Source organism: Oncorhynchus kisutch, linkage group LG9, assembly GCF_002021735.2.
Source record: "Oncorhynchus kisutch isolate 150728-3 linkage group LG9, Okis_V2, whole genome shotgun sequence".
NCBI lineage: Eukaryota > Metazoa > Chordata > Actinopteri > Salmoniformes > Salmonidae > Oncorhynchus > Oncorhynchus kisutch.
This window is the reverse complement of record NC_034182.2, coordinates 10470869-10496375: the sequence shown is the minus strand read 5'-3', so window position 1 is coordinate 10496375 and position 25507 is coordinate 10470869. Positions and strand designations below refer to the sequence as shown.

General features: G+C 44.0%; 2 protein-coding genes across 2 annotated transcripts; one reads left to right on the top strand and one right to left on the bottom strand.

Moving 5' to 3' along the window:
* The first annotated feature begins 150 nt into the window (after window positions 1-150).
* Window positions 151-5492, top strand: LOC109896389 (uncharacterized protein C12orf45 homolog). Its single transcript, XM_020490634.2, has 4 exons — window positions 151-299; window positions 571-654; window positions 891-1024; window positions 2125-5492. The coding sequence occupies exons 1-4, from the start codon at window positions 212-214 to the stop codon at window positions 2311-2313; spliced, it is 495 nt and encodes a 164-aa protein (XP_020346223.1). The 5' UTR covers window positions 151-211; the 3' UTR covers window positions 2314-5492.
* LOC109896735 (mitochondrial 10-formyltetrahydrofolate dehydrogenase-like) lies at window positions 5039-24395 on the bottom strand. Its single transcript, XM_020491053.2, has 23 exons — window positions 24150-24395; window positions 22534-22678; window positions 19404-19638; window positions 18478-18643; window positions 18240-18341; window positions 17260-17349; window positions 16853-16987; window positions 16465-16590; window positions 16209-16300; window positions 15844-15991; window positions 11573-11692; window positions 11284-11411; window positions 10934-11084; window positions 10687-10757; window positions 10414-10519; window positions 10038-10125; window positions 9717-9810; window positions 9527-9626; window positions 9317-9415; window positions 8977-9142; window positions 6723-6828; window positions 6407-6606; window positions 5039-6148 (listed from the first exon to the last, which is right to left on the bottom strand). The coding sequence occupies exons 1-23, from the start codon at window positions 24195-24197 to the stop codon at window positions 6093-6095; spliced, it is 2772 nt and encodes a 923-aa protein (XP_020346642.2). The 5' UTR covers window positions 24198-24395; the 3' UTR covers window positions 5039-6092.
* Window positions 24396-25507: the final 1112 nt, after the last annotated feature.

The window sequence follows — 25507 nt, the reverse complement described above, 5'->3', positions numbered from 1 at the left end:
TTTATGTATTGATTTGTTGTTAATAAAATTAAAATAATACTGGCTGACGCTGTGTAATAACAGAACATTTCACTGCACCAAACCCGTTCATGTGACATCCTATTCCTGCTACGAAACTTGGGGACTTTTATTTTGAAACGTCGTCGGCGTTCATGACACCGGAAGTAGACTCTCACGTTGCGGAAGCAAGCAAAAAACAGCGGCAGCACACATGTTGAATCATCATACAACGAAAATGGAATTAAATTTGAACAATAAGAAAACAAGCTCACAAGACTTGCTCGCGTGTGGCAACGGAGGTTTGATCCTTTTTCCGAAACTGCTTTATCAACTGATTTGACTGAGGAGTTGTTTAGCCTGTTAGCTACATGCACCAACTCTTAACAACACTGTGTTCCAGTGGAGGCTGCTGAGGGGAGGGCGGCTCATAATAATGTCTGGAGTGGAAAAACCATGTGTTTGACACCATTCTGGACATTATTATGACCCGACCTTCTCTCAGCAGCATCCACTGTTGTGTTCATACTATCAGTTTGGTCAGATGTAACATTTCGGTGTCCTTGTACATAGGTCTTCATGACAAGCTTCTCCTCAAGTCGAAGGGGCCCAAGGCTGGCAGTTTTTTGCAAACCGAGAGGGTCCCAAGAAGTAGTGGTGAGTTAAAAACATTTCTAGCGTTTGTTTGTAGATGGGCTAGAATCTACAGATTCCTGCCAGGGTACGCTGTTATTCCGTTTCATGTCATTACCCTGACAGAAACAGAATAATAACAGCACACTATGGCTTTTTGCAGAGTCTAGGCCATCGCAATGCGTGTATTGCTTGCTAAATATGTTAAGTAGATTACTACGTGTGTAGTTACAGTTCTATGTACATGTGTCGGTTATCAGTTATGGACCGACTGCAGAACTTCCTACCCCAGATGGCCCAGGCCAATGAGAAGCTCAAGTTGGAGATGGAGCAGGCACCTGAGGGCCACTATGACATAGAGAGGGTGGAGGAGTCTGGAAAGGTCATAGAGATGGTGAGTCTAGTGTGGCTGACTTTTAGGGCGAGGGGAAGTGTGACTTCGGAACACCACGAGCATGCCTATCATATTGTGTAGCCTGAACAGCCGCTAGTGGTCGCTGTTTATCTGTCTTTTCACGGTCCCACTCCAAAAGATGGGCAAACAGCGACCACTAGCGGCTGTTCAGGCCACATTTTGTGGAACAACTGAGCAGAGAAAGGGTCCTTCCAGTTTCCATCCGTTCAATTAAACTGAGACATGACATTGCCATAATTAACAGGTTGAACCACAGATGAGTGCAACAAGACAATGTGCTTGTGCACGGCTGAGTTTTTTGTCATTCTGCTGCAACATTATAGCTCCCGGGGCAACAACTGTGAAATTTAGCCTTGTGCTTCGCACTCATAGTTTTTGCAGAAGTCTTCCATATTCTGCTGTTTATTTTGCACATTGCTGACACTGTCCTTAAACTGCAGGTGAGACGTTGTGCGAGTTCGAGCCGATCACTTTTGTGAAGTCGGGGACTATCGTTGGTCACCGTCTTTCAGTGTGTTGCATTATCAGGATAAAACTAGTCGGACTTGCACCTACATATCGACTGCATGATCTTCACAAAAATCATGTGATTAAAGGTAATCACGTTTTGACTGTGAGTTTCTGCAGTTGCTCTTCACCAACTTCCCCCTGCAGCCATCACCTGCATTGTGGGAGGCTCTATTGTCAACCAATCATTAGGCTGTTTATGTTTGAACCCCATGAACCTGACCAAGGACGTGATTGAAACAGGAACCAGCTTTGCTGCAATTCATGTATACAGTGGATATGAACAAATGGAATGTGATATGAGTCTTTCTCACCAATTGATTGTACAATGTACGCATATATTTTCAGTTTGTGAGTGTGATATGTGGGTTGGAGACCTGTTTATTTTTGACATAATAAAGAAAAACTTATCGAAAAAATGGTAACGCTGCTGTGTTGCACTGAGCCTTGCTGTTGGAAAACCACATCAGTGTCCGACTTTCGGCTTACCATTCAAATGAGCCCATTATGTTGATAGAATAAATTGTGTTATGTCGTTGATGATGACATTGATTCCCTTCTCTCTCTATCAGGATGTGTCGCTGGTGGAGCTCAGTAGTTCGGACAGCGACTCGGACAGAGAATCTTCACAGGACAACGGTGCCAACTCAGACTCTGAGGAGGAGAGTGAGCTCACAGAGGAGAACCTCAAACTGCCTGGCAACAGCCAGAGGCAGATAAAGAAGGTTCATATCCAAGTCCTGGAGAAACAAGAGGATTAGGCCGTTATAGGCCTCTAAAGAGACTACTGGGACAGTTGCAGTGTAGAATGAAATGCGTTGGTAAAACGAATCAACTGACGTGGGATCAGTTCTCCTTCTCCAAGCCCTTTTCATAACCATTATGAGTGAAGGAATAAGAACTTACCGTAGGTCAGTGAGGACATGGTCCTGGAGGGCTAATGGATGGAGTGGATGGAGACCTGCTGCAGTGAGGGATAAAGGGGACACTGGTGTCTACATAAGGGCCAAATATCATGTGTCAACAGTGCTATTTGAGCCATAATGAGATGGGGAGTGAGTGCCTTCTCAAGCATGTGCAGTAAGAATGTGCCTTACATAATTTCCTGTTTATCTGATGTAGGATACACTTAAGGTTAAAGTTCATAGTGGCTTGATGGTTCATTGATGGCAGAGAAAGAAATCCATTTTTTTACCAATTTTTTTCTCCCCAATTTTGTGGTATCCAATTGTTTTTAGTAGCTACTATCTTGTCTCATCGCTACATCTCCCATACAGGCCCGGGAGAGAGACGAAGGTTGAAAATCATGCGTCCTCCGATACACAACCCAACCAAGCCGCACTGCTTCTTAACACAGAGCGCATCCAACCCGGAAGCCAGCCGCACCAATGTATCGGAGGAAACACCGTGCACCTGGCAACCTTGGTTAGCGCGCACTGTGCCCGGCCCGCCACAGGAGTCACTGGAGCGCAATAAGACAAGGACATCCCATCCCGACGCTAGGCTAATTGTGCGTCACCCCACGGACCTCCCGGTCACGACAGAGCCTGGGCGCGAACCCAGAGTCTCTGATGGCACAGCTGGCGGTGCAGTACAGCGCCCTTAACCACTGTGCCACCCGGGTTCAATAGAACATTTTCATATTGTTTGATTCATATTGTTTCATATTGTTTAATATGATTTTTCACTAGCATAGATAATCAAGGCTACATTTGAATTATTTAAGCAGAACTGTTTGACTGAATTTCTCATCTTCAACAAATGCTTTATATCTGTCTGCGTTGTTTTATGAATAGTCCTAGTTCCAGCATTATGTTTCGGTTGGTCACAAGGTTTGTGAGCTGTGAAGTTTTTCCCAGAAACAAAAAGTACCGAAACCATGTACTGTATTTCATAAGTGTATGAAATCCAAGATTGTTGTGTAGTTGTGAATGACACAGCATACACACACGCTCATGTTTAAAAGGAAAAATGGAAGTATAGACCATGACATCGGATAAATAAGAAACGAGTATTCACCATTGTTTGACATTTACACCACCGTTCAAGTTTAGGGTCACTCAGAACTGTCCTTGTTTTTTGAAAGAAAAGCCTTTTTTTGTCCATTAAAATAATTGATCAGAAATTCAGTGTAAACATGTTAATGTTGTAAATGACTATTGTAGCTGGAAACGTCTGATTTAAAAAGAAAATTGAATATCTTCATAGCCATACAGAGGCCCAACCATCACTCCTGTGTTCCAATGTGTGTTCCAAAGTTGATCATTTTAAAAGGCTAATTGATCATTAGTAAACCCTTTTGCAATTATGTTAGCACAGCTGAAAACTGTTGTTCTGATTAAAATAGCAGTAAAACTGGCCTTTAGACTAGTTGAGTATCTGGAGCATCAGCATTTATGGTTTTGATTACTGGCTCAAAATGTCCAGAAACTGTCTCTATAGTACCTGCAAAACACCAGTCTCAAAGTCAACAGTGAAGAGGGGACTCTGGGATGCTGGCCTTCTAGGCAGAGTATAAAGAAAAAGCCATATCTCAGACTGGCCAATAAAAAGACAAGATTAAGATGGGCAAAAGAACACAGACACTGGACAGATGAACTCTGCATAGAAGGCCAGTATCCCGGAGTCGACTTTTCACTGTTGACACTGAGACTGGTGTTTTGCGGGTACAATTTAATGAAGCTGCCAGTTGAGGACTTGTGAGGCTTCTGTTTCTCAAACTAGACACTCTAATGTACTTGTCCTCTTCCTCCGGTGTGCACCGGGGCTTCCCACTTTTTCTATTCTGGTTAGAGCCAGTTTGCGCTGTTCTGTGAAGGGAGTAGTACACAGCATGCACAAAGAACTTCCGTTTCTTGGCAATTTCTCGCATGGAATAGCCTTAATTTCTCAGAACAAGAATAGACTGACGAGTTTCAGAAGAAAGGTCTTTGTTTCTGGCCATTGTTGCTTTAATCAGCACAACAGTTTTCAGCTGTGCTAACATAATTGCAAAAGGGTTTACTAATGATCAATTAGCCTTTTAAAATGATAAACTTGGATTAGCTAACACAACGTGCCATTGGAACACAGGAGTGATGGTTGCTGATAATGGGCCTCTACACCTATGTAGATATTCCATTAAAAAATCTGCCGTTTCCAGCTACAGTAGTCATTTACAACATTAACAATGTCTACAATTTATTTCTGATCAATTTGATGTTATTTTAATGGACAAAAAATGTGTTTTTCTTTCAAAGACAAGGACATTTCTAAGTGACCCTAAACTTTTGAACGGTAGTATATGTTGGAAGACAAACAATACTGTATGTACCCGGGCTGGTTTTTGCACAAGGTTCAGAGGAGTCTCTCACATCTCCATAGAGACCAGATTTTCCTGTAGTTTTCAAAATGCTAATTGAAAATGGCACATACAATGAAAATATATTCTTGAACGTATACTTTCTTAGTGTTAGCCGTTGTATTCGTATATAAACACTAGTCTTTCAAAGGTAGTTTATTTAATATCGTATTTAAATTAATATATATTATTTACTAAAAACTTAGGTACTATCTGCAGTTTCTACATATATTTTTTGACTTAAATTGATATTGATTCTTGAATATACCTTTGAAATGCTTAATGAGCTTAGTTGAACTGTCGTACCCCATCATAACCCCAAATATAAGCTTTTTCTACTTCATTTTTTGTGAACAAAGTAAACTACATAGCCTCAAATCATGGTTAAAACTATAATGTTGATGTCATGGAAGGTCAGTCCTTGCATCCATAGCTCTGTCTATACATTTGAGAGTAGTTACATTTCTCCAGTCCCATTCCTCAGTTTTTTACCAAAACAGGGGCAGGTAGGTTGGTGTGCTTTAAAAATGCATAATCTAGTGTTGTAACCTACAGTGCTCCTTTTCTGACAGAAATACAATGTCAAAAAAATATATCCAATTATTCAGTGTGTTTTCTTTTGTTATAAAATATTTACAAATAAAAATTTAACTAAGGGAGTTGTGGATATCTTCAGCAGAAGTGTGGCACCTTACATTGCTGAGCAGAAATGACATACGAATTTGAACCTGCATGCTTGAGTTAAAATGAAATGTTGCAAAAGATGTGTGACTGTAACAGAGCAGGAGGAGATTGCCTGAAGCGCTCGGCTTTTGAAAAGCAAAACGTTCTTTCATGATGAGTGGAGGAACCGAAACCTTAAACTCAAAGTGATGGGGTGTTGATCCAGTCAAATCCACCTTGGCTCTGGAATACTGAAATCCACCTCTGCGTTTGATATGTGCATTTCCCTTTTGTAACTTTGGGGAAAACCGCCTGTGTCCATGATGTGTCCGTAATGCAAGTTTTCGACCAGAATGCTCAAACTGTAGGCACCTTGAGACGAGGTCGTGGCAGAGGGTAGGCTACACATTAAAGGTCTCCTCTCTCACACACACCTGCTGTTAGGAAAGCGGAGCTGGACTCTTGATCAAGACTGACTGGTGAGTCGTGATCAGGTGGATTGAGTGTTCAGTCGTTGTTACAGTTTATTAGGCTGCCTTAGTACTCCACAGTCACTGCTTTGGTCCTGAGGTATTCGTTAAGAGCATCCTCTCCTGCCGACAGAACAGAAGCACAGTTAATCAGTCAAACTCAAATCAAGCATGTTGGGCTCACAAGGCTATTCAAAGCTCCTAGGCCCATTGTCTTGGAACTATGTTTCAAGAAAAAGATAAACAATGGAAAATAAATGGAAATCTATTTATGACAGACCAACAAAAAAATCAGCATAAGATATGATCCACATTCCAATATGACAGTATCCAACATGAAACCCCTTGCCTAAATGATTACATGATTAACCCCAGACTCACCAAGGTCTTTCCCGAAGCCCGACTGTTTGAAACCACCGAACGGCGAGGCCACGTCGGTCTTGTTGTAAGTGTTGACGAACACGGTCCCGGCGTCCAGCTTCTCGCTCACGTACATGGCCTTGTTGATGTCGCGCGTGAACACACCGGACGCCAGGCCGAACTCGGTGTCGTTGGCTCTGTTTAGCACGCCATCTATGTCACTGCAGGTCAGAAGGGGAGAAAAGGGACGTTGGTCAGGGTTGGGAACCACAAACCGCTCTATTACTTGGGTCTGTGGTGAGGAAAGGTTGTCTCTTTAAAGACTGAGGAGACGTACCCGTCTTTGAACTTGGACACCACCATTATGGGACCAAAGGACTCCTCTTTGGCGATGAACATGTGATCCTCCACGTCTGTGAACAGTGTGGGCTCCATGAAGAACCCTGCAGGGAAACCACATCATATTGTAGTTAGCAATGATGATGAAGGTGGTTGGCTGAAACGTTGCATTACAGTGGCCTCCAATTGTGTTGTACTGTATCACCAGTATTCACTGACCAGTCTTATGTTACCAACTATTCAACTATTGTGGTCCATATACTATCATATCCTACAATTCTTCAGATATACTACATATTCTATCCACATACTGTTCATAATGTCTATACATCCCATCATATATATACAGTGGGGCAAAAAAGTATTTAGTCAGCCACCAATTGTGCAAGTTCTCCCACTTAAAAAGATGAGCGAGGCCTGTAATTTTCATAATAGGTACACTTCAACTATGACAGACAAAATGAGGAAAAAAATCCAGAAAATCACATTGTAGGATTTTTTATGAATTTATTTGCAAATTATGGTGGAAAATAAGTATTTGGTGAATAACAAAAGTTTATCTCAATACTTTGTTATATACCCTTTGTTGGCAATGACAGAGGTCAAACGTTTTCTGTAACACAAGGTTTTTACACACTGTTGCTGGTATTTTGGCCCATTCCTCCATGCAGATCTCCTCTAGAGCAGTGATGTTTTGGGGCTGTTGCTGGGCAACATGGACTTTCAACTCCCTCCAAAGATTTTCTATGGGGTTGAGATCTGGAGACTGGCTAGGCCACTCCACGACCTTGAAATGCTTCTTACGAAGCCACTCCTTCGTTGCCCGGGCGGTGTGTGGGATCATTGTCATGCTGAAAGACCCAGCCACGTTTCATCTTCAATGCCCTAGCTGATGGAAGGAGGTTTTCACTCAAAATCTCACGATACATGGCCCCATTCATTCTTTCCTTTACATGGATCAGTCGTCCTGGTCCCTTTGCAGAAAAACAGCCCCAAAGCATGATGTTTCTACCCCCATGCTTCACAGTAGGTATGGTGTTCTTTGGATGCAACTCAGCATTCTTTGTCCTCCAAACACGACGAGTTGAGTTTTTACCAAAAAAACTCATCTGACCATATGACATTCTCCCAATCTTCTTCTGGATCATCCAAATGTTCTCTAGCAAACTTCAGACGGGCCTGGACATGTACTGGCTTAAGCAGGGGGACACGTCTGGCACTGCAGGATTTGAGTCCCTGGCGGTGTAGTGTGTTACTGATGGTAGGCTTTGTTACTTTGGTCCCAGCTCTCTGCAGGTCATTCACTAGGGCCCCCCGTGTGGTTCTGGGATTTTTGCTCACCGTTCTTGTGATCATTTTGACCCCACGGTGTGAGATCTTGCGTGGAGCCCCAGATCGAGGGAGATTATCAGTGGTCTTGTATGTCTTCCATTTCCTAATAATTGCTCCCACAGTTGATTTCTTCAAACCAAGCTGCTTACCTATTGCAGATTCAGTCTTCCCAGCCTGGTGCAAGTCTACAATTTTGTTTCTGGTGTCCTTTGACAGCTCTTTGGTCTTGGCCATAGTGGAGTTTGGAGTGTGACTGTTTGAGGTTGTGGACAGGTGTCTTTTATACTGATAACAAGTTCAAACAGGTGCCATTAATACAGGTAACAGGTGGAGGACAGAGGAGCCTCTTAAAGAAGAAGTTACAGGTCTGTGAGAGCCAGGAATCTTGCTTGTTTGTAGGTGACCAAATACTTATTTTCCACCATAATTTACAAATAAATAAATAAAAAATCCTACAAAGTGATTTTCTGGATTTCTTTTCTCATTTTTTCTGTCATAGTTGAAGTGTACCTATGATGAAAATTACAGGCCTCTGTCATCTTTTTAAATGGGAGAACTTACACAATTGGTGGCTGACTAAATACTTTTTTGCCCCACTGTATATATATATATTATGTATTTATACTCTGGACTCTGACAATGTTAATATTTCTATATTCCTTAATTCCATTATTTAACTTTTAGATTAGTGTGTATTGTTGTGAACTGTAATATAATACTGCACTGTTGGAGCTAGGAACACAAGCAATTCGCTACACCTGCAATAACATCAGCTAAATACTGTATGTGTATGTGACTAAAACAACTTGATTTGACTTTAAACACAGGTTATTCTACTATAGCTACTTTGGTAGGAGTGCATACTGTGATACTAAGAGGGGCCTATAGTATTGAAAAGACACTGCTTCAAAAGTGTTTACCTGGCCTGTCCACCTGTTTGCCCCCATACACCAGCGTGGCGCCCTCCTTCACGCCCACCTCACAGTACTCCACCAGCTTATCCATGTGGGCCTTGTGGTTCTGGGGCCCGTGGTCCGTGGAGCGGTCCAGAGGATCACCCACCTTCATCTTCTTTATCTCCTCCAACTGATGGGATGAAGAGGAGGGTAGACGGAGGAAGAGGAGGAATGCAAAGGCGATGATGAGGAAAAGGATCTTGAGAGACCCTTGAGCAGCGCAAGGAGACTCAGTTGTTGTGTGTGGGGGGGGGGGGGTGTATTGTGCGTTTTGGACTGATGTGGGAGGATTCAGGATACTCACCACTCTCCTGATGTACTCGTCATGTATGGACTCCTCCACGAACAGGCGTCCAGCAGCGATGCAGTTCTCTCCTTTGTTGAAGAACACAGAACTCATACCCTGCAGAAAGGGAGGTGGAGGGGAAGGGAATATGATGAAAATAAGAGCAGGTTCTCCTCTTTTCCTTCTGTTTTAGTTACTCTCTCTCTTTTCTCTCCCTCCCTCTCTCACCATGCGCACAGCCTTGTCCATGTCACAGTCGCTGAAGATGATGAGTGGAGACTTCCCTCCTAGCTCCAGAGAAACCTTCTTCAGGTTACTCAGCGCACAGCTGCAACAGGAAATGACACGTGAGCCTGAGCAGGAAGTAGCCCAATATCAGCATATCAGGAATAACTGGGGTCTCAGCCCCCTACTGTACCTTTTCATGATCTGTTTGCCGATAGGGGTGGAGCCTGTGAAGCCCAGTTTACGGATGTCAGGGTGGTCAGACAAGCGCTGTCCCACCATCCCACCTATTAGAGAGATGGTGGATGGGGAGGTAGAGAGAGAGAAAGGGGTGAGGGTGGCAGGGGGAGAAAGGGTAGTAGAGATGAGGGAGAGAGGGTGGTGGATGGGGAGATGGAGTGAGAGAAACAGAAAAATAAAGATTAGAATCAAAAACCTTATCTAATAAGATCTCACAGATCTCCTGGGGGACCTCTCCCTTCCCACAAGCTCTTGCTCCCTTGTGTCCTGTTACCTGAGCCAGGTACGATGTTGATGACTCCCTTGGGAATGCCAGCCTTCACAGTCAGCTCAGCAAACTTCAGGGCTGACAGAGGAGTAACCTTTTGGACGAGAGCAGAGAGCGAGTGAAACATGTTCCTTGCTGTGGACACGGGGAAACTCTTCAAGTGAATCAAATTACATCTGATATTCACATATCTGGTTCAGCAATGTGCCGTGCTAGAGAGGCTATTTTAACACGTCGGCCTACAGAGAGAGGTTACGTTAGGTCGAGTCGAGTGTGACAGGTCGAGTCGAGTGTGACTGCCGTGTTACATAAGTTGTTCACCTGCTGGTATAAAATCTACGACTGAATCTGTCGTAATGTATGCAGGTGTGTGTGTTCTCACCTGTGCAGGTTTCAGGACCAGTGTGTTTCCAGCAGCGAGGCAAGCGGCACTCTTCCATGCCAGCATCATGAGTGGGTAGTTCCAGGGAATGATGATGGCACACACACTGGCACACAACACTCACTGTGAGCAGGTGCCACAGGTCAGCCAAATGCAGTGGTTGCTACAACCAATACTCATACTAAAACCACTACTCATGAATCATGTTCATATCCAAATGCATATGGCTATTTCCTAGTAGAGTTGTATCACATGTGAACTCTGACCCCTTACCCCAGAGGTTCCTTCTTGGTGAAGGTCAGGTTGCGATTGGGCCTGGCCTGGTTGATGGGTATCGTCTTGCCCTGTAGCAGACAGGATATAATAGAAGATATCCTTAGACTACTAGATTACTGAAAAAGATCGAGACAACAAGGTTAGGATGTGGCAACAGGGAAATATGGAGCCAGTTTCATCATACAAAAACCCCTCCAAACATCTTTATATTTCACATATCTGGTCCATGCAGGTGAAACTGTACCTGGATCTTGTCGCACCAGCCGGCGAAGTAGCGGAAGGTCTGGATGGACATGCCTACGTGGGTCTTCAGGGCCAGGGTGTAGACAGCTCCAGAGTCTATGGACTCTATGGTGGCCAACTCCTCCTGGTGCTCCTCCATCAGGTCAGCCAGCCTGGTAGGGAGGGGAGGTCAACAAGAGAGATGGAGGTAGGGTCCACTGGCAGTCTTTGTCCTCAAAATATATTATTGTTGTATAAGTGTATATAAATCTGCACTATATAAACAAGTTCCCTGATAGTAACTATACTCCATAATGAGTCTAGGTAGATCTCCACCAGGCCTCTAGGAGGCGCTGTAGGCTCGGTGCTCACTTGTACAGCAGGGTGCCACGATCTCTAGGGTTCATCCTGCCCCAGGGACCAACCTCAAAGGCCTCTTTGGCTGCTGCTACCGCCCGGTCCACATCTCCCACTGACGCGTAGGCTACCTTACAGATCACCTAGGGAAAAGGGTTCACATTTAATGAAGTACCAATACAATAATGTCCACAAGTACGTATATCAGAGTGTATATCTAAGTATGATAGATGAGTAATAGTAGGATGTGTGTGTGTGTGTGTGTGTGTTCAGGTGTATCTGTTTGTATAGCATGACAACTCACAGAGCCATCGGCAGGGTTTATGGTATTGGCGGTCTTGCCGTTCTCTGCGTCCTCAAACTTGCCATTGATGAAACACTGCCAAGGCATCTTCACCGTCATGTTGTTGACGTCTTTAGTTGCCTGGGAACCAAACCATGACAGTGGCATAACATTACACGTCAAAGACAAATTACGGATCCAGCTGTGTCTTTATAAACACGTGTATATGTGTCATTTAAACGCTTGAAAATACAAGTGGAAAGTGAGTGGGAAACAGTATGTTTCTCATCATCATCAATAGTAACACCATTTCAAATCAAACTTTATTTGTCACATGTGCCGAATACAAGTGTAGACTTTACCGTGAAATGCTTACTTACAAGCCCTTAACCAACAGTACAGTTCAAGAAGAGAAGAAACATATTTACCAAGTAACACAATAAGAATAACAATAACGAGGCTATATATAGGTGGCACCGGTACCGAGTCAGTGTGCAGGGGTACAGGTTAACTGATATAATTTGTACATGTAGGTGGGGGTGAAGTGACTATGCATAGATAATAAACAGCGAGTAGCAGCAGTGTACAAAAGGGAGGGGTGGGGGGTAGAAGCTGTTGAGGAGCCTTTTGGTCCTAGACTTGGCGCTCTGGTACCGCTTGCTGCGTGGTAGCGGAGAGAACAGTCTTTTACTTGGGTGACTGGAGTCTGACAATTTTATGGGCTTTCCTCTGATACCGCCTATTGTATAGGTCCTGGATGGCAGGGAGCTTGGCCCCAGTGATGTACTGGGCCGTTCGCACTACCCTCTGTTGCTCATTATGGTCAGATGCCTAGCAGTTGCCATACCAGGCGGTGATGCAACTGGTCAGGATGCTCTCGATGGTGCAGCTGTAGAACTTTGAGGATCTGGGGACCCATGCCAAATATTTTCAGTCTCCTGAGGGGGAAAAGGTTTTGTTGTGCCCTCTTCACAACTGTCTTGGTATGTTTGGACCATGATAGATCGTTGGTAATGTGGACACCAAGGAACTAGAAACTGTCAACCCGCTCCACTACAGCCCCATCGATGTTAATGGGGGCCTGTTCAGCCCGCCTTTTCCTGTAGTCCACGATCAGCTCCTTTGTCTTGCTCACATTGAGGGAGAGGTTGTTGTACTGGCACCACACTGCCAGTTCTCTGACCTCCTCCCTATAGGCCGTCTCATCAGTGTCTGTGATCAGTGCTACCACTGTTGTGTCATCAGCAAACTTAATGATGGTGTTGGAGTCGTGTTTGGCCACCCAGTCGTGGGTGAACAGGGAATACAGGAGGGGACTAAGTACACACCTGAGGGGCCCCAGTGTTAAGGATCAGTGTGGAAGATCTGTTGTTGCCTACCCTTACCACATGGGAGGTGTTTAGACCCAGAGTTCTTAGCTTAGTGATGAGCTTCGTGGGCACTATGGTCTTGAACGCTGAGCTGTAGTCAATGAACAGCATTCTCACATAGGTGTTCCTTTTGTCCAAGTGAGAAAGGGAAGTGTGAAGTGTGATTGAGATTGCGTCATCTGTGGATCTGTTGCGGCAGTATGCGAATTGGAGTGGGTCTAGGGTGTCCAGGAGGATGCTGTTGATGTGAGCCATGACCAGCCTTTCAAAGCACTTCATGGCTACTGACGCGAGTGCCACGGGGCGGTAATCATTTAGTCAAGTTACCTTTGCTTCCTTGGGCACAGGGACTATGGTGGTCTGCTTGAAACATATAGGTATTACAGACTCGGTCAGGGAGAGGTTGAAAATGTCAGTGAAGACACTTGCCAGTTGGGCCACGCATGCTTTGAGTACACATCCTGGTAATCCATCTGGCCCATCGGCTTTGTGAATGTTGACCTGTTTAAAGGTTTTGTACACATTGGCTACCGAGAGCGTTATCACAGTCATCCAGAATAGCTGGTGCTCTTGTGCATGCTTCAGTGTTGCTTGCCTCGAAGCGAGCATAAAAAGGCATTTAGCTCATCAGGAGGATAGAATTATGGTCAGATTTGCCAAATGGAGAGCGGGGTTGAGCTTTGTAGGCATCTCTGTGTGTGGAGTAAAGGTGGTCTAGGATTTATTTTTCTCTGGTTGCACATGTGACATGCTGGTAAAAATTTGGTAAAACTGACTTAAGTTTTTCTGCATTAAAGTCTCCCGCCACTAGGAGCGCCATTTCTGGGTGAGCATTTTCTTCTTTGCTTATGGTCTTTTAGAGTTGGTTGAGAGCGGTCTTAGTACCAGCTTTGTTCTGTGGTGGTAAATAGATGGCTACGAATAATATAGATGAGAACTCTCTTGGTAGTGTGGTCTACAGCTTATCATAAGGTACTCAAGGCTTCTTTAATATCAGACATCGTGCACCAGCTGTTATTGACAAATAGACACACACCCCCACCCCTCGTCTTACCAGAGGTAGCGTCTCTGTTCTGCCGGTGCATGGAAAATCCTGCTAGCTCTATATTGTCCGTATCATCGTTTAGCCACGTCTCGGTGAAACATAGATGTTACAGTTTTTGATGTCCCGTTGAAGGAATAATCTTAATCGTAGGTCATACATTTTATTTTCCAATGATTGCACGTTAGCAAGAAGAACGGATGGCAGTGTGAGTTTCTCGCTCACCTACAGATTCTCAGAAGGCTGCCCGATCTGTGGCCCCTTTTCCTGAGTCTTTTCTTCGCGCAAAAGGTGTGGATCTGGGCCTGTTTCAGTGAAAGCAGGATATTCTTCTCTGGGGCTCGAGGGACGTCATCGCCCCCACCCTTCCCAAGCACCTACAGTCCTGGGAACAGTTTCTATGCCTTCAGCGCGATGTCCGCGCGTTCACGAGAGTATTGGCGGGCCGAATCCTTTCGGTTGCGCGAGAAAACAGGTTACTCTCATGCGCGTTCTGCTCTGGTGATGTCTTTCTTCCAAGACTGATTAAACGATGCGTGTGTTTCTCTTCGTCCTGAGAATTGCTGTGAAGCTATATAACATGCTAACGCTGTGTTCTGAACATAGTTTGACAAGTTTAGTCGACATATAATATGTAATTTCGACGTTTTGGTGCGCACCCACTTTACTTTTTGGCTGCATTTCAACCGAAATATGTCGTGTTTGATAACCGTCTTTCGGACTTCAAAACTAAAGCTGTTTTTGGTAAGTATAAACCCTTCCAGGTCTTCTGATGGAAGAACAGCAAAGGTAAGGGAACATTTATGTGTTAAATTTGGGTTTCTGTGGACTCCGAGATAGAGGAGCCAAAATGCTAATTCCTGAGCGCCGACTCACATTATAGCCTAGTGAACGAAATCTGTAACGTTAAAAATAAATGTAACACAGCGATTGCATTTAGAAGAAGTGTATCTTTCTATATATATGTAGAACATGCATATTTAGTCAAAGTTTATGTTGTGTATTCCATGTTAGCTGACGGCATCTGGCGAAGCCATCGTCATTTCTCCGGACATTTGAGTAGCATTTTTTTAACATGGCGTCATTGTAAACAGAGATTTATGGATATTTATAGCATATTATTGAAAAAAACATAAAGGTACTGTGTAACATGTTATATTACTGTCATCTGATGAAGATTTCAAAAGGTTAGTGAAATTATTTTTCTTTTAATCCTGCGTTTGGTGATTGCATATTTTGTTCCATTTGGCTATGGAAATTAGCTGTGTCTTCGGTGGTGGTTTGACATAAATATGTGCTATGTTGTCACTGTAAAACATTTTAGAAATCTGACTTGCTGGCTAGATAAACAAGTTGTTTATCTTTCATTTGAGCTATTGGACTTGTTAATGTGTGGAGGTTAAATATTTCTAAGAATATTTTTGCATTCCGTGCGCCACCGTTCCAGCTGACGGTGGGGGGGCTGATCCCCAATTGGGAACCAACATCTTTGTCAGGTTAAAGGAAAAGGTTTCTTACAGTCCTCTGTCAGTAATCTCAGTTCTGATGTCCAGAAGTTATTTTCGGTCATAAGAGACGGTAACATTATGTACACAATAATAAAAAAATAAGTTACACAACATGCAAAAAAACTAACGAAATAGCACAATTGGTTGGGAGAATGTAAAACGTCAGCCATGTTCTTCGGCACCATCTGTGCTCTCTATGACTAGCCTGGTCCCAGATCAGTTTGTACTGTCTTGCCAACTCCTTTGGTCATTAATTGTGGTGTCTTGCCAACTCCTAAGATCATTGTTGCACAACTGACCATAGGAGTTGGCAAGACAGCACAAACTGATCTGGGACCAGGCTACTGTATGACAGTTGGTTGTCTGACTCACATAGTCGATGACCATCTCCTCCTCCTGGTCCTCCCCCCTCAGCCTTCTCACAAACGTCTGGATGAAGTCCTGGAAGGTGGTGGCCATGTACACGTCCTCATTCTGCAGCTGCAACCCTACACACCTCTGCTTGATCTCCTCCACCAGCCTGGGGAGAAGATGGGGTTATAGCAGGGTCATAGTGAAGTTATGTCAGGTCATAGGAGAATGTCACTCAGGTACAATGGGGTCAACTAGAGTCACAAAAGTCACCATGATGATTAAAAGCTGATCACTGCTAATAGAATATATAACAAAAAACTCTAGGTCAAGTGAGGGAAATGAAGGGTTAAACCAGGCCAATGCCAGTGAAAGCATAAACTCACCTGACCACGTCCATAGAAGCAGCTCCTGACTTGAAGAAGTCTGTGGTTTCCTCAATGGCAGCAACGTTGCTCAAAATGCCTTTCCAGATGCCCTGGAGTGACAACACACTGAATCAGTGGTGCTAATTGAACAGCTTCTATCTGAATCATGCATTTGCAACATGGAGGTATACTAAGTAACAGATTATGTTGTAGTAGTGTCAAACTATCACACATGGCTATGTGGAAGCCTTCAGAGACACAATGAGAAACGTACTCGTATCTCCTCTGCTATCTTCCTCTCGTCATCAGTCAGCTCCACGCGGGCGGTGTCTCCTGAATAGAAGTACTTAGCAGCAGGGATCATCTTACCATCCTCAAACTGCAGGTTCTTCACCATCAGCTGTGGAGGAACCAGAGGAGGAAGAGGGTGAGGAGAGGGAGAAGGAGGAGAGGCAACAAATAGTTAGGGTTAGGCCTGAGCTATGTCTTAATGACTAAACTGGAGAAATCATTCACAAAATGAACATTAGAAGCCATCGGAGGTTGATAGATATAGTGCTCTATGTTACAGCACAGGTAATACAGTTAACAGGGTTGCAACTAGACACTTGCTTGTACATTTCCCTATTCGTTTCCCATTGATCTCATTTTCTGTGACTCACCGCTTTGCTATCTGACCCGTACAGAACCAGGCCGTTCTTGGTGACGACACCAGGCTGGGACGCCCCCTCTATCTCCAGGGGCTGTCCGGCTGGCACCGACTCCCCCAGCATGGATGACCCGTACAGAGTCACAGTCTAAGAAGAGAGAGGACATGGGGTCGATTGACATACTGCCAATGAGACAGACACACAGACAGACACACAGACAGACACACAGACAGACACACAGACAGACAGACACACAGACAGACACACAGACAGACAGACACACAGACAGACACACAGACAGACACACAGACAGACACGGTAATAAAGAAACAGAACATTAGACACGACGGTACAGTTCATACATACATTGTAAATGTAAGTGTGTGTGTGTGTGCAAGTGTGTGTTTTAGGGAACGCACCCGACCATCAATGACCGCCCACGCCCCGGGGACTTTGTCGTGGCCACGGATCCAGTTGTGGATAGCCTCTGCCGGCTGGGCGAGGTTGACCTGGAGGAGAGGAAGAAGATGAAAAGAAAATCTTCCTTTTCAGACACTTCTTTCCTTGGTTTCTAGGAACCAGGGGGAGGACAAACAGTTGGCTGCCTATTATGCAGCACTTAGAAGAGGGACCTTAAAAATAACCCCTCACTCCCTCCTCGCCTTAAGAATGTTGGCCAGTGCTATAGGCTCTCGTAAGTTAACACTCCCCACCCACCTCAAACCCTACCCCCCATCCTTATACAACCCCTCATCCCATTACTGGCCCTAGTATATTACCCTCTTGTTAAACAGGACTATTCCAAACTGAGTAATGAATGGACGTAGTGTGGAATTAAATGGCTACAAATGGAGCAACATCAAAGGGCCATAAGAATTTCAGCAGAAAAGTGACAGGACAGGACATTATTTGAATGTTTATTTCCTAACATGATATTTGACTTAGTTTCCTTCATTCCCTACAAACAGCCTTAACCAGGTGACCCTGTTTCACAGGCACATTCGGTATCTCTGTAACGGTTCTCCTCATCATCGGAGGAAGAGTAGTCAAGATCGGATCAAAATGCAGCGTGGTATGTGTCCATGTTAACATTTAATAAATCAACTGAACACTGAATAACAAAACAACAAAGAGAGTGAACGAAACAGTCCTGTAAGGTGCAACAACACAAAACAGAAAACTACCCACAAATCAAGTGGGAAAAACTTGGCTACCTAAGTATGATTCTCAATCAGAGAAAACGATTGACAGCTGCCTCTGATTGAGAACCATTACCAGGCCAAACACATAGAAAACCAAAACTAGAACAACACATAGAATGCCCACCCCAACTCACGCCCTGACCAACCTAAACAAGAAACATAACAAAGGAACTAAGGTCAGGACGTGACAATCTCACCTTGGAGTTGGACTTCTTCTGGATACCCTCGTAGCTGGCCCCCTCCTCTGTCTGAGGGACTCGTGGGGCCTTCCCATCAGCGATCAGCTGCACTGACTCCACCTGCACCACAGGAATACACCAGCCCCCAAGCGATGTCAGTGTGTTACGTGTTACAGCAGTGGGACTGTGATATGTTTAATCCTGATTGTGATCCGAGGATGGACAGATGGAGATGGTGGTGCATTGCTATGGTTACCATGGCCTTGATGCCCTCTGGAAAGAGGAAGCGATTGTAGAGGGAGTCCACCGTGTCGTTGGGTTCCACAGGACACTCTCTCTGGAGCAGGATGGGACCGGTGTCCAGACCATCATCAGCCCAGAAGATGGAGAACCCAGCCTTCTTATCCCCATTGATCAGAGTCCTGAGGACACAGGACCAGGTCAGACACAGAACCAACGTCAAGCATAGAACCACGGTCATACATAAAAACAGGGATGTACCCAGAAACAGGGTCATACATGGAACCATATGGAGAAGGCCACTCATGGAATCAGGTAATGCATAAAACCAGGAACTAAATCGTGACAAAGCTATTAGCTGGAAAAAAGTAGGCTACATGAAAAGTGCAGTAATGTTAATATAACCGTGTATGTGTGCGCAGGTTTTCAGTGAATTTATGTCAATCATGAAGCTCATCTGCATTTCCTGCAGAGCAGGATAATTCTCAGCAACAAAAGAAAGAGTGATCAAATTAAGATTCTACACCTGTAGTACAGAGCGAGAGAAAGCCAGCCTTTTCCATAGAGCCCACTCACAAGTAAAAAGAGCCAAGTCAGACACAGATCAGTGTCAAATATAGGCTAAATCCACATAGCTGTTCACACACAGAGACGTACATAGACTCACACACACCCTGAACACAGATAACAGGAACCGAGAATAGATAAGGGTAGGAAAAAGATAAGGCAAACTGTACTCAGCCAAACACATTACAAACAGTTCATCCCCAAACCAGACCAGTTAGATAGCACCTCTGTTTAACTATATGGGCAAGGCACACACTGAAAACTTTACACTGGTCCGTCTCCATTCACCACACACACACACACCCTACCCCACACGCCTATAAACCTTAATCCTCACACTATCTAAACCCTTTCTTTCTCCCCTCCCTCCCTCACCAGTTGATGGCGGAGGCCCCGCGGTGCAGGGGCAGGATGGAGGGGTGGTAGATGATGGAACCGTGGGCCGGGTGGTCGATCACGTTCATGGGGATGAACTGGGAGCAGAAGGGCATGACGTTGAGCTCAGCCCCCACAGCCTTGTAGGCCTCCACCACTTCCGTGATGGGCTTCCCTTTGACACGCCACCGCGGGAACTTAAAGACTGGCGTCCCGTCCTTCTCCGCCACTACCGCTGGGGGGAGAGAAAGGTGAGTGGGGGGGTGGGGGGGTGGACAGAACATTTATACATTTTCTCTCTTAATTTAAAAACTAGTTTTTACTTTTGTACAGTATGTGACTGTGTATCTCAGTTTATCTGTGTGACCATTATCTGTGTGAGCTGGGTGTGCGTCAGGGTTAATTATGAATTGAGTTGCGAATTGCTCTTTCATTTCAATTAAATTCAAGAATTTGAATTGGCCACACCCAACATGAAGCAGAATTTGAATAGAATTTGAATGAAAGGAAGTAGAATTTATTTAAACGAAATTCAAATTGATTATTTATTCTACACATTACCATAGTAATGTTTATTTTGATGTCATGCATGGTTGGTTACCAGTACAACTCATTCTCAGCCATTTCAAATAATTAGTGGCCTGGACAAATTCTAAGATCATGTTGTGGGTTGTCTATAATAATTCATAATTCCCTTAGTGTTTTTAAATATATTAAAAAAAACATTGCATTTGATCAAACGCTGCAGTATGGAAGGGAACATCTCATGACAATGACAAATACTGTTTGACATCTTTGAGTTATAATCAAACTAATATTTGAAATGGTATGTGAATTCTTTGCATTAATAATTAGCATATCCTGTTGATAAAAGACTTCTCATATGAATGAGACTTATGTTTCACGTCTCAGTTAAATTGCTTTGAATTCAAATCTAATTCTGCTTCCTGTGGTGTGTGGCCAATTCAAATTCCAATTCACTGTTTGAATTTAATTAAATTCTGAAATTCCGAATTGACACCAACTCTGGTGTGCGTGGGGGTTCCGGTCTTCCCCAGTTCCAACCAGTTCCAGGGCACAGACTGCTCTACTACCCTACTAGGGTTATGGTTACATGAAACCCACACTTTGGCCCCACCTGCTCCACACAAATTAAATTACACACACATGCCGATGGGAGGGGTGGGACAGGATAGGGGCTGGCCTGGGGGCACACGGTCCGTCTCAGAGTGAGTGTGTGTGTTAAAGGCCACATGGAGCTGTTGGCCTCATCCAGCCAGCTATGCTAATCTGGGTGCTCAGCATGATAGTAGCCTTGTAGTAATGCTTTATAAGAAGGCCATGCTTTATGCCATGGCAATAAGTGAAGTGTTAGAGGCTGTTTGACTCACAGACGGTTAGGCTAATAGTGCCAGTTTCTGTTTACCATCCAACGCTACGTTCGAGTGATGTGCGTGCATCTCAACATCAAAAAGCTCTGTAGCAGGATAGCTAAAGCTGATGTCGGGACCTTAACAAACTTAAAAGCGAGTGAGTGATGACCATGAAAACACCCAGGACTGGTGGCTATAACTATTTTCAACAAGTATATTATTCTTCTGGCTTTATCGAACTCTATTGTTCATATTTGACCTTGACTTGCTAGCTTGCTTATTAACTTGTACAAGCTGAAGTTGCATGGGATCATATCCACTGCTAGGTAAACAAAGAGGTTTCTGATGATGAACTGTGCATGCAACTTTTCATGACGTGGGAAATGGGTCTATAGATGTGACATTACATCATCATTACATTGTCAAGTAAACAGTTACACGGTAGGCAAAAAAATACCCACAATCAAACCATCTGCTCGGTAAATACTTTGCCTCAGGCTAATAACAGGAAAATCAAATGTGAAACAATGTTTTACTTAAATGTTTGACCATATTGTGTAACAAGGTTTCCTTTACAGTACCTGTGTCCAGCAATTCAGGCCCCGACAGGTCTCTGGACCAGAGGTCCTCTGCCAGATCAACTCAACAGGAATTGTATTTTTTTACAGGGATGCCCCAAAAAAATCGTAATAAAACAGGGAGCTGTTTCCCTAGCCAAACGGCAGAAATCTCTCAATCCCGTGCCAAGAACACAGTGGGTCGCTGTATAACCTCACTGCAGAGCAGAGGAGGCTGGTAGGATGAGCTATAGGAGGTTGGGCTCATTGTAATAGTTGGAATGGAATAAATGGAAGAGTTAAACATGTGGTTTCAACATGTTTGCTGTGTTTGATACCGTTCCATTCCAGCCATTACAATGAGCCTGTCCTATAGTTTCTCCCACCCGCCTCTTCTGCTGCAGTCAGGCTGAACTGAAGTTAGGCTAAATCAGGGTAATTGGGGCTAACAGGGTTTGGTCAGGGGTGTGTATCTCCCCTGTGTGTTGTTGTTTGTTTGCCTAGCAAGGACGCAGTGGCGTTAAACTACAGATATTGTCCCATCTAGTCAGTTATCCTCTCTATAGAGAGAGAAGATAAAGCAGAGATAGAATGAAGAAAGAGAGGGGGGGAGAAGCACAGAACAGGGACCCTTGCCATCCCAGCTGATGCATGATGGGTAAAATAATTTGCATCATATCAAACCAGGGCCTCTCCCTACTAAAGCAATTGGCCCACAGTCCTAATGCTAGGCATAAAGGCCTGTGTTTTTTTTCTTTTTTTTACAGAGTCAACACGGCTCTACCTCCCTCACTGACAGGGACAGTCAGTCCTCTCCTGACCCAGAGAGACCCAGGGCTAAAGGGGCTTCCGCCTCAGATTATCAGGGTAACCACTGAAGCCATTACATCCAATTTAGAAAACTGACTGGGAGCAATCATTGACACAAACTCCACTAACTCAGTTAGACCGTGGGAGTCTAGGAGAGGACGGACTGGATCATGACTGAGACCATGCAGATGGTAACAATGTAAAGAGGTGGCCATGCTCTGGTGAGGATGTAAGCACACCACTTCCATAAATGTTTTGCTGCAATATTCATTCACTGAGTCATGATAACTTGTGCACCCCTCCAAAAAAGAGGGCATGATGAAGAGAAGGAAAGAATGGAGAAGAGAGAGAGACTCTCCCTCCAGTCATCACCAGTGTGTCAATACTTACCCAGAGGGTCTGCCTTGCCATCCCTATCTGGCACAGTGAACACGCCCACCACCCTATGGCCCTGCTTCCGTAGGTTGGTGTACACTTCCTGTCCAAACAGGCTCTGGCCAATCAGAGCCAGTCTCAGCTTATTTTGGTAATAATTCTGGAGGAGACAGGAGAGAAGAAAGAGCATGTGAGTTAGAGTGGTAAAAACTCTTTCTGACACATGAGAATAGCCTATACTGTACTGGTGGGCTTTAAGATCAAAACACATATATTTCCCCCATATCCTTCAGGCTTTGAACCAATATGACCGAATACTGATGGAGACAAACTCCAACTTTCAATTGGACCATACTCATGTCCATGGCCAATGTTCATTTTCACTTGTAACATCCCTCGTGTTGAGTATACATAGGCATTTTATAACGTTGAAAAGCATTTATACTCTTCCCTCTCCATTGCCAAGTTTTTTTTGTTGAGTTTCTGGCAGCCAGACTGGCTCAATGGGCAATAAATCTTGGTCCTCTGGGACAGAGGGTGGTCTGAAATGCTATTGACTACAGAGAGCACAACCCGCTCCTCCAACTAGAATGAATGCTCAAGTAAGTTCAAATGAGGCTACTTCAATCAGTGTGTCTGTCTGGAAGTTCATGTGAAAATGGAAAGTTTCAAGTGTCCTATGCCGAAATAGACTAGGAATAAAGTAAACACTATAGCTGATCATGTGTAATAACATAATACACGTTAAGACAATGTAATAACCACATAATACATGTTATGACAATGTGTTATTCAATTGTTATAGCTAAATGCAAACAGCTACTGTGAACGCCTACATCCAGACAGGCATGGTAGGCGAAAATTTTCCAGCACTGAGTGACTACCTATCAGCCAGCTAAAACGGCAATGATAAGAGACACATTTCTGCCGTTACATTGTAACCACCTACAGTAGCAGTTTGATATGGGCCGGTGTTGTTTACACAACAACTACAAAACCATATCGTATCAGTCCCTTTTCCTTGCTAATATCCTGACAGTAACTTCAATGTCAGTCGAATTATAGGCAGTTCGTTGCGTGTATGTGGATTTCTGGATAGTGTGTTGCTAAGCCGCTCTGTTCAGCTGTCTGTGGTCTCTCGTTCAGCTGATGCAACTCCCAACGAACTGTACAATGGAAGTAATTCGTGCAGCGATGGAGACAACGTGCATAACGTGGTAACTGGCAAAGACATGTCTTTCTTTGTATGGTTGTTAGAATACAAATACATAGTACATAATATGAATCCGCCTTTATAGTAATAAACGTTCCTAATGTTGCATATCAGATATCAAAGAAGAGAACTGTCAAGCATGCATCGTATTTCGATTAGATTGTAGGCTACTGTGAGTGTGCACTGTGCACACCCAGGCATTGACGGATCTGAGACTCATTCATTCAATCTGAGTCATTCAGTCATTGTAACATATGAAGATGACTCGATTTTAACCTGATATATATTCATGTATTACAACAACAATGACAACATCGTGTGAATCAGCTGGCAAGCAATTAGGATTCTCCATAGTGACAAAAGGAGGGCGGGTGGAGACACAGGGGATAGCGGATGCAACATAAACAATGTTACTTACAGAGCTGGTAGAGAATTTCCTAATGATTCTGTTCGCTGTCCACAACATGATGGCTGTATTAATTAACACACAAAAAAAACAGAATTAGTCCAACGTGGTCTGGGGACGTGTATGAGCTCCTGATGACACACACACCTGCCTCGCAATGACAGCGGTTCGAGCTAGCCACAGCCAGCTCACACCCGACAACCGGCGTGCGCGCGGAGTACTGTCTACGTGCGCGCTCACGAATCCTACTACCTCCTTCAATGAGGCACGCTTGTATTTTACATTTGACAGTCTTACTGGCGTTATAGTAAGAATTGTTTTTCGCAATGAATTGTGCGTGCTGCCAGTGGAATATCTATGTCATTTTATCAAAAGACCACGAAACCGGCCGGACACGAAGACGCAACATTGATCATGTAAAAAAACAACAACCGCTTAACCTTCATCTAGCGCCCTTCTTGAATTGGTTATGACGAGTAGGCTACATTGAATTGGTTATGACGAGTAGGCTACATTTACATTGTAATTCCATTGTGATCAAATATAAATAGCAGCCATTATGTCCTATTTTAGATTGGTGCATTTTATACAAAATTATCTGTATTAGTTTATTTCAATGTTTATCATAATAATAAAATAATAAATCCACACACGCACATCAGTATCATAACAGACCATGTGTAACTTTGTGATTGTTTAGTCATTCATTTAATTTCATCCATTCGTTACTGTCCCAGGTCTGGACAGCTTTTCCATCTCAGGAAAACCATCCATGTGTAAACACACTTTGACCTCTGCTGAACACCCCGATGAAAAACTAGAGCAGGGCAGCTCTCTGGATAGTAGTGGAAGGAATCCCAAACATTCACAACAAGGTGCTTTAAACACTCCACAGTTATGCCCTCTCCTGAGTGGAAATTGTGTAACATGAGCAATTATGCATTTGTATTGTTTATGAGTGAGGACAATCGTATCCGTATCAAGGTGATTTGTTCTGTAATTCAGATTCAAGTTTGTAAAGCAGAATCAATCATAAGTCTCCATTTCAACATAAAGTATATTATATCTTCCATTGTAGGCAGACTCAGTTGGTTCAATGTTCACCTGTTAGAACACACCAGTACCTACTATGTGTTGCCAAGCTATATCATCGAGAACACACCAGCTGCTCTGATCAAACATTCTACCCCGATCCACACTGAACTGCCTGGCACAGGTTCCCCCATGCCAGGGTTACTTCTCAGTATGAAGAGATGCGCAAGCAAGGATTAACACCCCCACACACACACAAAATGTCTACTGATATCACTGTGGTCATCTGGGCAGTGTTATTGCCTTTGACCCCTAGTGCCCCCTATAAGCCTGCTGAT